Raw genomic sequence first — 14075 nt, forward strand, 5'->3', positions numbered from 1 at the left:
ATATATTTTGCCTATAGCCTATTTTAATTTATATTTTCAATATAAATATATTTTGTTGTTTTCATAAGGATTACTTTATCACAGAATATCTGTTTTCGGTGGCACTTGTTTAGTTTAAAAGTAGACATGTCAAGCTTTCTATAGATATCTCTCTCATGTCTCTTCGTTGAGTATTCACGGAGTTACAGTTCATTTTAATGACGTGTTTGTAAATGAAGATCAGCGCAGACAAAGGCTGGAGACAGCACACCTTGTTTGTTATCTTTATTTTATAAGTGCACAAAGTTTTGTTGTTATTATGTCTGTATCCAAAAAAAGTAGACCCTTTACAGATTCGATTGATGTATTGCTCTTATCTGTATGATTAAAACTGAAAGTGTAATTTAAGTTCTTTTCGGGGTTATCAGGAGAAAATGACTCATAACATGTATCCGCGTTAATCGACTCCAGAGGGTTAATAAAACAACATGCATTTTTGTTATTCGTTACCTGTCCTTTAACTTATTGGGGAAAAAACATTTGTCTGTAAACTGATTAAGAAATTGTTGCATGTTTAAATGTGAAGCACTGTATAATTTCGTTCCCATTATTTAGGCCTAATTTGCCTAAAACAAGAAACGAATAAAATTAAACCAGCACGATTAAATCTTTGAAACTCTAAAGAATTAATAAAACGTCCTCACAATTAAACTCAAGTTCTCTCATTATAATCAACAACATTCACACGATGTAAAAAAAAAGCTTTAGTAATTGACAACTAAAGTAATTTTAAAGGGAACCTTCTTTACTTGTTTTTAAAGTAGGGTAATATCATATGGCCTAAAAAAAATCCCAGTTTTTTTTTTTATTTTAGAAAAAAAGAAATCTGATTTATGATATAAACCGATTTTTAAATCAATATTCAGACGAAGAAATTTTACAAAACAAGTTTTAATATAGTTCTTTATCATTCATTTAGCAGTCAAATTTATAACTGCAACAAGATGATAAAAAAAAACAGTACTGTTATTACCTTAATGCTGGAAAGCTATTTTTTTTTTAATACTAGCCCATCATGCATTTAACCATCCACTCAGCTTTAAGAGCTGTTCAGATTAAAACTGCCAGCCCCGCAGTAAGTCAGTGTCTTGGACGGAGGACCTGTTAATATTTTTTCTAGTTTATATTTCCATCTCGTTATGCCACTGGTTTAGATTTTCTTTTTCTCATAGAACTTATTTGTAAATAGAGCAGTCACTGTCTGTGTCTACACCGGACGCGAAAGTTGTCATCTGTGCCCCACAGCGAAAAGTGTGTCTAAACTTGATGACATCACACTATAGTGTCAAATCATCTGAACGCAGTTTCAGAACATTTCATCATAAACAGAACGAGCATCAGTTCACTGATGGGGATCGAGTCCACTGTATCCATCACTGTGTTCTGTTGTCTTTTGTTGGATGGTTCCACTCGTGTCCAGTGTAGACCTGTCATGCGTTTTTTATTGTTTTATTTTACAGCCCTGCTTGTTTTAATGTTTTTATTAAATATCTGTATTGACTGCATGGTCATATTATCGAATTATTTACTGCCATGCGACCTACAAAAGTAAAGCTTGGCGAGTCGATGAACGAACATTGCTGCAGGTTGATTTTCGGCGGATGTGCTGTGCTTGTGTTCCCGCGGTCGTCTTCGTTTCGTCAGGTGAAACATCTCTCTCACTCCGCTGCAGAGTCTGGGAGAAGCCACAACTTCCCCTCCATGCGCTCTGATACCAGAAACATAACATAGCATATAAAATAATAATAATAAAAAAAATAACAGGAGACTTTCAAAGTGGCTTAAGCTATTTTGTGTAAACTTTTTTCCCTATAGCCTATCACATGCCAAACTAATAACATTGTAAGCATTACATCTTTAATTGCTGCTTTCTGCTGTGAAAATTTTGTTTGTGATGAAAATAACAGTATATTTTTGTCAGTTTTTTTTATCTAAACAGATCGATTAACTTCAAGATTTCAAAATCAGATAGCATGCTGATAATGAAGCACTGTAAGATTACATTTGTTTGAACACATTATTGCAAAAGCAATTGAGTGTGAATCTGTTTAAATCATACTTTAACCCTAAAATAATCAGTAAAAGAAACAGACAAACTCTTAACATCCCGCTGTACTCTTGCAGTCAACCTTCTGATCAAGCTAAATATGTTGGCTGTTGGCATGAATTTTACTCGTGATAAGAAGCTCATATTCAAGTGTTTGTGCAAAAATTATTAATCTGCATTAATGACAGGGAGGCGCCGTCTCATCACTTTAATTTTTCATGATAATGAATGTATAATTTTTTAATTAACATAATATCGTGGTGTCTCACATAGGTACATTAAAAATATATCTACTGAAAGCTTGAAATGTTTTTAGACGAAAAGGAATAGTGTACCCTAATGTGTGAATGTTGCATTTCTCTCGTCGGAGAGAGTCAGCACTGTGAATATAATCAAAACAACAGTCATATATAAACCGGTTCAGCAAGTGAAAGCCTCATAAGACACTGTCCATATGAAAGAGCAATTCACACCTTTATCTCGACCCCCATAAGCCATAAATAACTATCCAAAACCCAACCCCCTCCAGCTGAACAGAATTCGGTCTGTGTTTTGGCTCTGAGGAACGGTGTGTTACTGGGCTGAAACATGCCTGCACTCAGCAGTACTCTTTGTATTCATAATTTTCTCGCAGCCCATATTATTATTTTCACAAGACCATAATGATAATAACAAATCATCAATCAATAATTAATCATTATATTACGAAAATCATTGTTATTTGTGATCGTGGATGTTTACGGGAGGCTTTAAGACCAAGCTGAATCCTCTGTTCCCGCCTCACAGCGCACGGGTCTCGAGGCTTCACTGTCTGCGGTTTGACTTTACAGAATCAGATTGAGGCGAATACAACTTTTTGATCATGAGCCCAGGGCCAGCGCAAGCTCAAATTTTTCGCAGCGGCAAACGCTTTGATTGCGTCCTCGAGTTTAACTTGTACTTCGGAGATTATTTTTATCAGTTTAAGCTTTGAGAAACTGCGTTCTCCATAGCTCGCAGTGACAGGGAGAGTGAGAAGCACTCTCAATGCTAAAAAAACATTTGGAAAATTGTTTTCCATCCTTTTTTCACAGATGAATTTAAGCGCATCCAGTGGTTTAGATCCAGCAACCAGACGTCTGCCAAAAAGCAGTCAGCTTTTCAAACAATTCATGCCCATCAACATCTCGCGAGTCTCCATGAGTCAGGGCCTTTTCCAGTCCAAAGCAATCCTGAAGAACTAGGGTATTCTATTCTCCTTTTCTTTGAGAGATGCGATGTCATATAAAAATCCAAATACGCGCCCATGCTCTAAGCAGCGAAAAGCGCTCTTCCACGGAGGCGATTACTAAAGTATTTTGCATGCATATAGACCTACTAATAGGGCGCTGCCGTGCTGGAATTTTTATTCGAAATGTAAAGTTTTTTAATTTATTTATAGCTTTTATTTTATTTATACCTAATGTGAAACAAACATAAATTAATCATTCTCTCTCTCTCTCTCTCTCTCTCTCTCTCTCTCTCTCTCTCTCTCTCTCTCTTTCTCCCTCTCGCCTTCTCTCTCTCTCGCCGCCCTGGCTGAGCTGCCAAGTTCGCCTATAGGCACGCGCCGGCCCTGCATGAGCCCAACATTTAGCAAGGCAGGAAAATTCTAACGGAAGGAAGACGTATATCATTGAGCTAATGCTGTTAAACAGAGAGAGAGAGAGAGAAACTAGTCTAGGGCTATTCTTAAACTTGGAGCTCATTATATTGAAGTACAAATCCAAACACCAGAAACGTTATGCATTTTATGAATAATGAAATGTTATGAAAATTATGCATTTTATTTATTCACACTGTATGGTTGAAATAATATTTTAGTTCACAACTTTAAGTTCCATTGTTTAAAAAATGCTTTATTGGCTAATGTTTCATAAACCTTCGGTTGTTATGCTCTAAAATCCATGCCATTATTAATTTCACAGTATTTTTACCACCTAAATGACTAATCTTTAAAGTCACAATTCTATAATGGTCAAAATTACTCAGTCCAATGGTATTTTTGAATGGCATTATTTTATTATTATTATTATTTGAATAATTGTAGCTTACATAAATAGGTAAAGCAAAACAAATATTCGGATTGTCCCTTATTTTTCCCTTGTTTTCCTAAAGAATAAACACGTATTTTTTACAAGAATAAACATGATAACATATTGTTAATTAATAAAAATAATTTAAGCAATTAAAACCTTTTTTTAAACTTGAATTTAAATACTATTAAACTAACTTTAAATTCTCAAAGAGTTTATAAGTAAAAAAAAAAGTTCTAAATGAACTTGTGTTAACAATATAATTAGAACTAACAATATAATTCAATTTTTTAAAATGAACAATTCCTGTATAAAATGGGACAGCAACCTTTATATCAGTGGTTCTCAACCTTTTTTTCCAGCGGGCCGCACTATGGTCCAAGTGCAAGTCTACGCATATAATTTAAATATTACGTCAGCAATACAAGCCAACCTGATTTATAATATTATAGCCTAACTATTATGATATATAATCTATTACATTCATTGAAATAAACAATTCTACTCCCCATAAATAAAACACATGATGCTGTCGGGAGCTGACCAATTTTGTGAGATTCAGCTTGAAAGGAATAACATAAAGAAGTTGCGATTGTAACTCCTGTGTTATACTTTCCGCATGAGCAATCCGGACGCGTACACGATCAGCGCGGACACAGACTTCATCAATTTATACTTCTGAATGCGCAGGCTGATGGTCCGCTCTGCAATTGCCCATAATTATTGCACATCTGACTGTCTTTATATTCTTTTACTGACGGATTGCACAGGTTCGAGTAGCAATGAGCTTCTTCACTCTGCCTGCACATGTGCAATTTTGTTTTTGAAGCCTACTGACCACGCGCACCTGTCCGCGCGGTCGTCTGCTCAGAGCCTCGGCACACACTCTCCAATGACGATAAGGATTGTTACATAGTGTATGGTGTTTCCATTTATCTGAACTTCTTCAAGTGAGTTGCGGGGCAAAAAAAAACAAACGAAAATCCAGCACTTCTCCTTCAATACTGATACTGCGACTATTCACAGTTTGTACATGTTCATTCGCTGGCATTTTTTGAATTTCTTTTTTTTCTCCCTTAAAAAACAAATGTGTCCATTCTGATGCGCAATTTACCTAATGGCTGTTGATGACTATTTGAATTGAATTCTGCCAAAGTGCGCGCTTGTATGTGTTCATTAAATGCTTATGCCAGTGCTCATGTCGGAAAATAATATATGAAGAAAAAAAAATCACATAAACACATTAGGATATAGCTTATATTTCATTAGTAGCCTAATTTTTTTTAATTGATGTAAACAATAAAATTTTAGAAAATGATAAAGTTTTTTTTTTTTATTCAGCATGTGGTGCGGGCCGCATTTGAATTCATGACGGGCTGCGGGTTGAGAACCACTGCTTTATTTCAAACATTTTTAAATCGTCCACAGCTGAGTTTTGCGGGAAGCTGATCTGCGCCAGATCGCGTGAAGTGAATGTAATGAACAAAGTCATTTTCAGATGGAATGAAAAAAAAAAAACATGGATAACCTAGATTTGTCCCAGGCTCTGTTCTGAAGTAAAATAAATATAATTACTGTCAACCAAGAGTAACACATTTTTAACACATTTTAACGGATTAATCGCCTATTTTCATTTGCTGAATGTTTTCTTTATTTTTTATTTTTTAAACACGCTAAAAATTAAATTAAGTTTGTCAGAGGAAAAAAATATATGAGTCGTGTATAGGTTTCATTTTAACGGATCAATCACCTATTTTCGTTTGCTGCATGTTTTTTTTTTTAAACACGCTAAAAAATAAATCAGAGTTTGTGAGAGGAAAAAAAAATAGGCTATAAGAAAATATTTTACAACAAATCCTTTAAATTTAACAAATTTATCAGAACAAAACAATAATTAAAAATATATAATTCTAATGGATAAATATAATTGCAGTATATAATATAAATATAGGCTTAGTAATAAAACAAAAAATAATAATTTAAAGCTAAGCATAAGGTAAGGTTTGGCTTTCTCAATCGGCTTTCTATCAAACGTTTCCATATTTTTGATGTTGCCCATTTGAAGCTTAACTATTATTCATGAGGTAAATAGGCTGTGTGCCTTTCAGTATCGATGAAAAAAAAAAATCATAATTAACAATATGTCAAAGTGCCCACAACAAATGTCTGGTGAACGACTGCTGTTTCCAGTGAATATGTGCGCGAGGCACCAGCACGCTCTAACAGCTGAAACAAATAATACTTAATTTTTGGTCACACATAAGGCATAATTCAAAAATGCTGGTAGTTTGAAAAATCAAGTATAATAACAGAGTTAATACTAATTATTGCTAAATGCTGGACCGTTCCCATTTCGCTCTGCATATGGAACCTGAAGATTTTTTTAAACCAAGAAATGAAAATGAAATTAAAACATTTAGCTTATATATATATATATATATATATATATATATATATATATATATATATATATATATATATATATATATAGGCCTTATATTTATTTACTCTTTAATAAAAATAACATGCATATGATCCTTTGTGTGAAGGTCTTCTTTTAATTTTTTTTTAGTAGACTGTAGCCTAAGACTATCCTACATTTTAAAAATTAACAAATTGTAAAAAAATTTTTTTTTTTTTAAATGTTACAATGTTATATCATAATGTTATTGTTGTTTTACTTCCTTCTTTTATCTCATTTTACAATTACATTCATTTCGCAATCCGTCCCTTTGCGCCACCTGGCGGTAGTTTCGCGAATGATTTTAACACGCGACTGAATTACAGTTACGCGGCGGTTCACGCGGCGGTAAGCCCCAGATAGGCTGGCCACCTACTGTAGTACGAGGATAACCCACTCTACCAAATATGTCCAAATTCAAGGCACGAAATTATGCTCAATTTCTTAACAGACAGTAAGAATAATTAAAGATTATTTCTCACCTGTGTGTAAAAATCCTCGGAAGAGCCCCCCAGTTTCAGAACATTAAGCCTTTAAGTCTGCTCACAAACTTCTTCAAAGTTTATTATTACATTCACACATTATATAGTTGCATTGCAAGGGGTGGTGTTTTAGTTTATCCAATGAGCTATGGATTACATATGTGTTGAGTATGAACCAAAACAACAAGTTAGCTGAGGTAAGGATACAGTATAGTCAGCAATTACTGGACATATAAGGAATAATATTGGCAGTAAGAACACTTCAGCTTTCAGAAAAGGACAAACTAAACCCAGTAACCTGGGCCCACAGAGGTCCCCAACCATTCTTCACCGATTGAACTGCATGTATATTCTGCACATGTGTGTATACATTGAGGTAAAGAGATATAGGACAAGATAATACAGAGAAAGAGAACACAGATGGGAGGAGGGAAAAGAACAAGGGGAAAGAAAGGGAGGGCATGAGTAAGAGAGAAGATAAAATCACTCACACTCAAACATTAATAAAAAACATCTGTGGAAAAGAGCGAGTAAGAAGGAAGGAGGGATTGCAGAGGGGCAAACTCACAGAAATATCTGATAGAGATCATGATATAATCTAACAAAAACATATTTCTCTAGGCTAATAGGGGTTTCAGTCAGAAAGTTTCGAAGGACTTGCAGTGCTCGAAATGAACATTTTACTTTGTAACTCTGGTGCTCCCAACAACAAAAAAGTTAGAAGCACCAGCAAAAAATTAGGAACACTCACCAAAAATTTAGGAGCATCACAACTACAAATTATATATTAACAGATTTTATCCTTACATTCTTAACTTTAATGCAGATTTTAGATAATAGTTAATATTAGCTGTCAATCACTCAGTCACTACTTGAAAAGATGAAAACAAAAATGAAAAGAACACTGACAGATTTCTTTTGTAAACAACCTAAAGTTAAGCTCTTTTTTGGCGAGGGTTAGGATGGTGTATGCGGCGTAAAATTTAACATTCAGCTCTGCAAAATGTATGGAACGGCTGGCAGCTAGGGGTGTGCGATATTGACAAAAATTATATTTCTATTTTCTGGGATTTTATCGATAACAATAATTTGAGTGTTACTGTACTGATATCTTACACAGTGGACAGCTGACTCCTAAAATGTTTATAATCCTCATATTCTGTGTAATGGTCAGTTCACAACAGTGATAGAATTAAATCTTTTCAAAAAAATTTAATTGATTTTTATCTTTTATGGTCATTTTTACCTTGAAGCCATTTTTTTTTATTTAAAGCCATTTTTTCAAGTGTGCATTATCATTAGAGTCAATAGAGTCTATTTGCGCGTCAATTCGCGCCATTCGCGCAAACTAAACACACGAATGAGGCGAATTTGCGTCTTCCGCGCTAAACGCCTAATTCGCGCCGCGAGACCTCCAGACGCGCGTAAACGCGCCTTTGCATTGACTTAACATTGAAATGATTCGCGCCAGATGCTCTATTCGGGTTTGGTGTGAACACAGCATAAAGCGTTTGACAAGAATTCGCGTTTTTTACAACTATTCTGCCCCTAATATAGCCTACAGCTACTTTTCGCTAGCTAAAGATAATGTGTTTATTCAGAGGACGTGTGGAGGAAAAAGTGGAAAAGCCTCGAATGCTCGATCAATATCAGCCATCTTGCAAACAGACAACCGTCTAGCATTTCGCTTCAAACTCTTGCTTTCTACGTGGGTCTATTTTGCTCTAGACGCGCGAATACATTCAAAATGTTCAAGCGGCAAACTAGACACGGTAGACGCGAATTTGACCCTCTATTCGTGTTTGGTGTGAACGCAGCATAACAGACTACAAGGCATGAATGCGTGCACTCTCTGTAGGTGTGATTTGTTTGGATTTTTTTATACTTGATCATGTGAAACCGCACATCGTAAAACAACAATTCCGAAATATGTAGTTTAATTGGTTATGTAGCCTAACGTTTCATACAACGACAGACAGGCAGACAGGTCACCGTACACTGAGAAGGCACATACTCTGAACGTTTTTAGAGAAATGGAAACAGGTCGCACGACAACAATTATATGCACTCACACAAATGCTCCCAAATATATTTTGAGGTCGCACAGATTAAATTTCGGAAGCATATGCAACAAAAATGGTCGCAATTTCGCGCCTTGACTTGGTTACAAAGCCACACTCCATGTATTCTTTTCCTGGTAATGTTGTTCTGAACAAGGTGCTGAAAGATAGCTTGCAGAAATAAAGCTCTGTCACACGTTCTTCTTTGTATGCGATGAATACTTTACTAGACACAACTGTAAAACCGTAAAACTAACATTTTGGCCTGCATATCTAACGCACATGTTTGGTGTGCATATAATACCCTATTTTTGTGTGAATTTGATACACAGTTTTGGCGTACATATAATACGCACCTACCCCACACCAGTAATCCTAACCATTGCATATCATATGCACGCTAAAATCAATTTCTGTGTATAAATAGCATGCAAATAGAAACAGAAATTTGTGGTACTGAAACACACTTTCATTAGATCGTGTTGACAAATCGGATTTTCTCACAGCTGTTCACGTCCAAGACATAAACTGTGTTTAAGGGAATACTCTCCAAGTCAGCCACTTTGACATATTTGTGTGTGTATTTGATCATTTGGTAGCACGCTCGAAGCCCAAAGTGTATTTTGCTTGCCCGTTTTGTGTGTGCTTGTCTGCACAAACAAGCCTGGGAAACAGCATCTTTCACGCAGATTATTGTGATTCAACGTTTTATCAAACATGTCCCGCAATTTAGCAACAATAAAGACTGCATTTTGAAACAATCACTGATTGTGCTGATTCTTACGTTAAGTTTGAGTTTTAGGGAGTAACGAATGTGCACCACTGTGAAGGTAAGTGGTCAAAAGAATAATGACTTCTTATAATCTTCTTTTTTATAGTGACACTTCGCTACATTGTAAAGTAGTGAGTGTACAGCTTGTATAACAGTGTAAATTTGCTGTCCCCTCAAAATAACTATATTATACACACAGCTATTAATGTCAAAACCGCTGGCCACAAAAGTGAGTACACCCCTAAGTGACAATGTCCAAAAAAAAACTTTCATGTTATATTGAGAAGTTCAATCATATTTTCGGTTGATTATTAATTGTAGCCGGACAGATTAGACTTTGGCTAGCCTAATTAATGAATGGGAAACACTGTTGCCTCAGGTCATGTGCAGAAGTACTGTAGTTCTCTTTCTTATTAAATAAGGACAAATAAAAAAAGTATGTTCATGGTATGTGAAAATTATATAATTTAATTTAGGAATTATTAAATGTAAATTTCAAGCATTTGTGACATATATTAAGTAATGTGACAACAATGTCATTTAACAAATCTGTATTGAATGTGCTTCCACTTTTAATGCTCCGATGCATTTACCTTTTCCTTTTCTCCTTTTCTTTATTTAATGGTAATATAACACATGATTCAGTAATATATATCTTAATGCACACCTATTAAATGTGTAAACTGTAACGGTCACTTTTATGGTAATCTGAAAAGAACTACTGCGCATGTGTGTAGAATGTGTCTGAGGTAGAACTGACAGGTGGGTAGAGCGGGTAACTCCTCTTCCCACCTGTCAGTTCTACCTCAGACACATTCTACACACATGCGCAGTAGTTCTTTTCAGATTACCATAAAAAACCTAAAATACAGTGTAGTACTATGTAACAGTAAAACGTAAGTAGACTCACTGTCTTGACACTTACTATGCTGCTTGAATTTGTTCTGAATAACAAACTCACATAAGTTCATAAGTACTAAATTTGCTTCTATGTATATGTATTATTTTAAGTAGTCGGCCCAACAGCAGAGCTCAATAACTGAGGCAATAGGCTCCAACACATTCACCTTCTAACTTTTCAAGTCTGTGGTTAAAGCATCACTTAGCAGTAAAAGGCAGCTAATACACATTTTTAAGACATGAATTAGATTATCTACTTCAGGGGTTTTCAACCGTGTCTTGGAGGCCCCCCAGCACTACATGTTTTGTATGTCTCCCTTATCAAACACACCCATTTCATGTTTTCTCTACTAAGCAGTCTCTAATGAGCTGATGAGTTGAATCGGGTGTGTTAAATGAGGAAGACATACAAAATGTGCAGGGTTGCAGGGCCTCAAAGATAGATTTGAAAACCCCTGATCTACATAAATGATCTATATTCATTTATATATTTATTACATTTTCTAATTGTGTTTAATTTTACTAATAACGTTATGCAAATTATTTCAGTGAATTGACTTGGTAATTGTTGCTACACTCAAACGCTTGTGGTTCCCCCCATTCCTTTCATTTTTTTGTGCTTTTTGGGCATGCACATAATAATAAAACTAGGGCCCATATTCACAAAACATCTTAAGGCTAAAAGTAGCTCATAACTTCCCGATTTAGGAGAAAATCAGAAAAATAATGAGCGTTACAATCCTAAATTTAGGACTCTTAAAATTTAGCTCTAAGAGTATTTCACAAAGCGTTTTAGCACTAAATCTAGCTCTTAAATCTGTGAAACATCAGGAATAGTGAAGAGGACTCCTAAGTTGCTAAGACCAAATCACAAACTATCCTCCGTGCTGAAAAAAAAAAAAAAAAAACACAATACAAACCATCAGTGAAATTCTAATGGTTTCCACTACAGACACCATTACAAAAATTACAAACCATCAAATTTTAACCATTAAAATCATAAAAAAATGGTTTCCTTTAGTGTGGTTTGGGACAAATTCCATTAGGATTTAGTTTTAACAAGCTACCAATTTAAAAGGCGACCCAATTACCAGTAGAAACCCACAGGCTCCACAGTTACCATTAAAACCAATACAATATTTGAATACAGCAACATCATTTTGCACTCTTTAATATTACCATGAATAAATCTCTGACCGAGACCACTCCCCTTTCAGCCAATCACTGTGTGCATAGTTAGTACCATATTTTTCGGACTGTAAGTCGCACTGGACTATAAGTCGCATTTATTTAGAACCAAGAGACAACATTACTGTCTACAGCCGCGAGAGGGCGCTCTATGCTGCTCAGTGCTTCAGGAGTAGGCTACAGGAGCACTGAGCAGCATAGAGCGCACTCTCGAGGCTGTAGACGTTAATGTTTTCTCTTGGTTCATTTCTCTTGGTTCATGTCAAATTAATTTTGATAAATAAGTCGCACCTGACTATAATTCACAGGACCATCCAAACTATGAAAAAAAGTGTGACTTACAGTCTGGAAAATACGGTAAGCATGCTGACAACATCCATAGCAACGAGGTCAACCCCACCCTTGCTCTTAGTCTGAGACAAAATCTTTTATTGCTATTTAGGAGAACTCTTAGTGGTAAGATAAAATGTTTTGTGAATATGTGCCCTGTTTTACAAAATATTAATAATTTTCCCATACATGTGTCTTAAATAACTAAAAACGGGAGAATCTCAGCTTTAATGGCACATAGTCAGAATAATTATTTTTCAAATGTGTTGCAGTTTTAAATATAAGCTTTTAGTAATTTTCTTTTTACATTTACATTTTCTTTACATTGGAATCAATTTAAGTTCAAATGAATCAGGTAATAGCTGACTAATCACCTCACTCAAGGATAAATGATTACTGAATAAAACCAAAAGTTGTGTTCCTGCATCTGTTATCCGTTTATCTGCATATTTGGTCAATTATTCAGCTGTAGTGTAATGTAGTCATATTTTGCTTCTAATTAAATAATTTTAACCACAGTTAATTGCAATTCATGGATTTATTTTCTGTAGACTTTCAAACTGCAGTATCACTGAAGAAGGTTATAAAGCTCTGGCTTCAGCTCTGAAATCAAACCCTTCACACCTGATAGAGCTGGATCTCACAGGAAATGATCCTGGACAATCAGGAGTGAACGAGCTCAGTGATTTACTACAGGATCCAAACTGTCAGCTGAAGACACTGAGGTGAGTGTTCTTAATATGAAAGTCTTTAAAAAGTTTCAAATTAGAATTAAACTGTAAAAAAATTTTAAGAGCTATAAAATGACTAAAGGCTTTTCACAAGCTTGTGAAAATAAATCACTGTATGGTAGATAATGTCAATGTACTTCTACTGTGTCCAGGTTGTTACAAAGTCCTGATGCAGAAGAAGCCTGTAAATATCTGACTGAAGTTCTTCACAATAAAAACCCATTACTCCTGAGAGAACTGAATCTGAGTGAATGTGATCTAGAAGACACACGAGTGAATCAGATCGCTGCTCTACTGCAGGATAAACACTGTAAATTCAACACACTGACGTGAGTATTGTGTTCATTTATTATTGTGGATATATAGTATGTTATAGAATTCAGGTGATCAAAACACAGTAATTCTCAGTAATCACTAAATGTTAGCATGCATGCGCTTTGTGTTTGTAAATTCTCTCTCTCATGTTTAATATTTTAGTCTGCATAAGTGTGGTCTAACAGAGGAAAGCTGTTCAGCTCTTGCTACAGTCCTGAGATCAAACTCCAGTCTGAAAGAACTTGACATGAGCAACAATAATCTGCAGGATTCAGGAATAAAGAAACTCCAGAACGGATTAGAAAATACAAATTGCATTTTGCAGAAACTCAGGTGAGTTCAATGAACGAATAATTAATTTTAATAATAATATAGTTTTTGTATTAAGGTGATTATACACAGGGCACATACTCATAATTGAGAAATGTTGCCATGTTGTTTGGGCACTTTCCCACTGAGAATGGGCAACAGACTTCTGTCTGGATAATTAGATCAGTGTTGGTGGCCCATTGATAGCATCATTGCCCAGCAATATCTCTCAAAAAGTTGCCTTGTGTATCATAACCTTTAGTGTTTTTTCTTTTTTTTCTCAAATGTTTTATGAAATAATGTTAAGTATGTGTTTTAAGGTTTTATCTTACAGTTTTTATTAAGAATTATTTTTACTCTCAATGTTGAAACTTGATTTACTTAAAA

The 14075-nt window shown here is 35.1% G+C and overlaps 1 protein-coding gene across 1 annotated transcript in view; it reads left to right on the forward strand.

Annotated features, from left to right (window-relative positions):
* Positions 1-14075, forward strand: part of LOC132159554 (uncharacterized) — a 1375546-nt gene that overhangs the window by 1093125 nt on the left and 268346 nt on the right. The window contains exons 61-62 of the mRNA XM_059569099.1: positions 12885-13058; positions 13217-13393. Coding sequence (XP_059425082.1) covers positions 12885-13058; positions 13217-13393 — 351 coding nt within the window. The remainder of the gene's footprint in view (positions 1-12884; positions 13059-13216; positions 13394-14075) is intronic.

Source organism: Carassius carassius, chromosome 16, assembly GCF_963082965.1.
Source record: "Carassius carassius chromosome 16, fCarCar2.1, whole genome shotgun sequence".
In the NCBI taxonomy this organism is placed as follows: domain Eukaryota; kingdom Metazoa; phylum Chordata; class Actinopteri; order Cypriniformes; family Cyprinidae; genus Carassius; species Carassius carassius.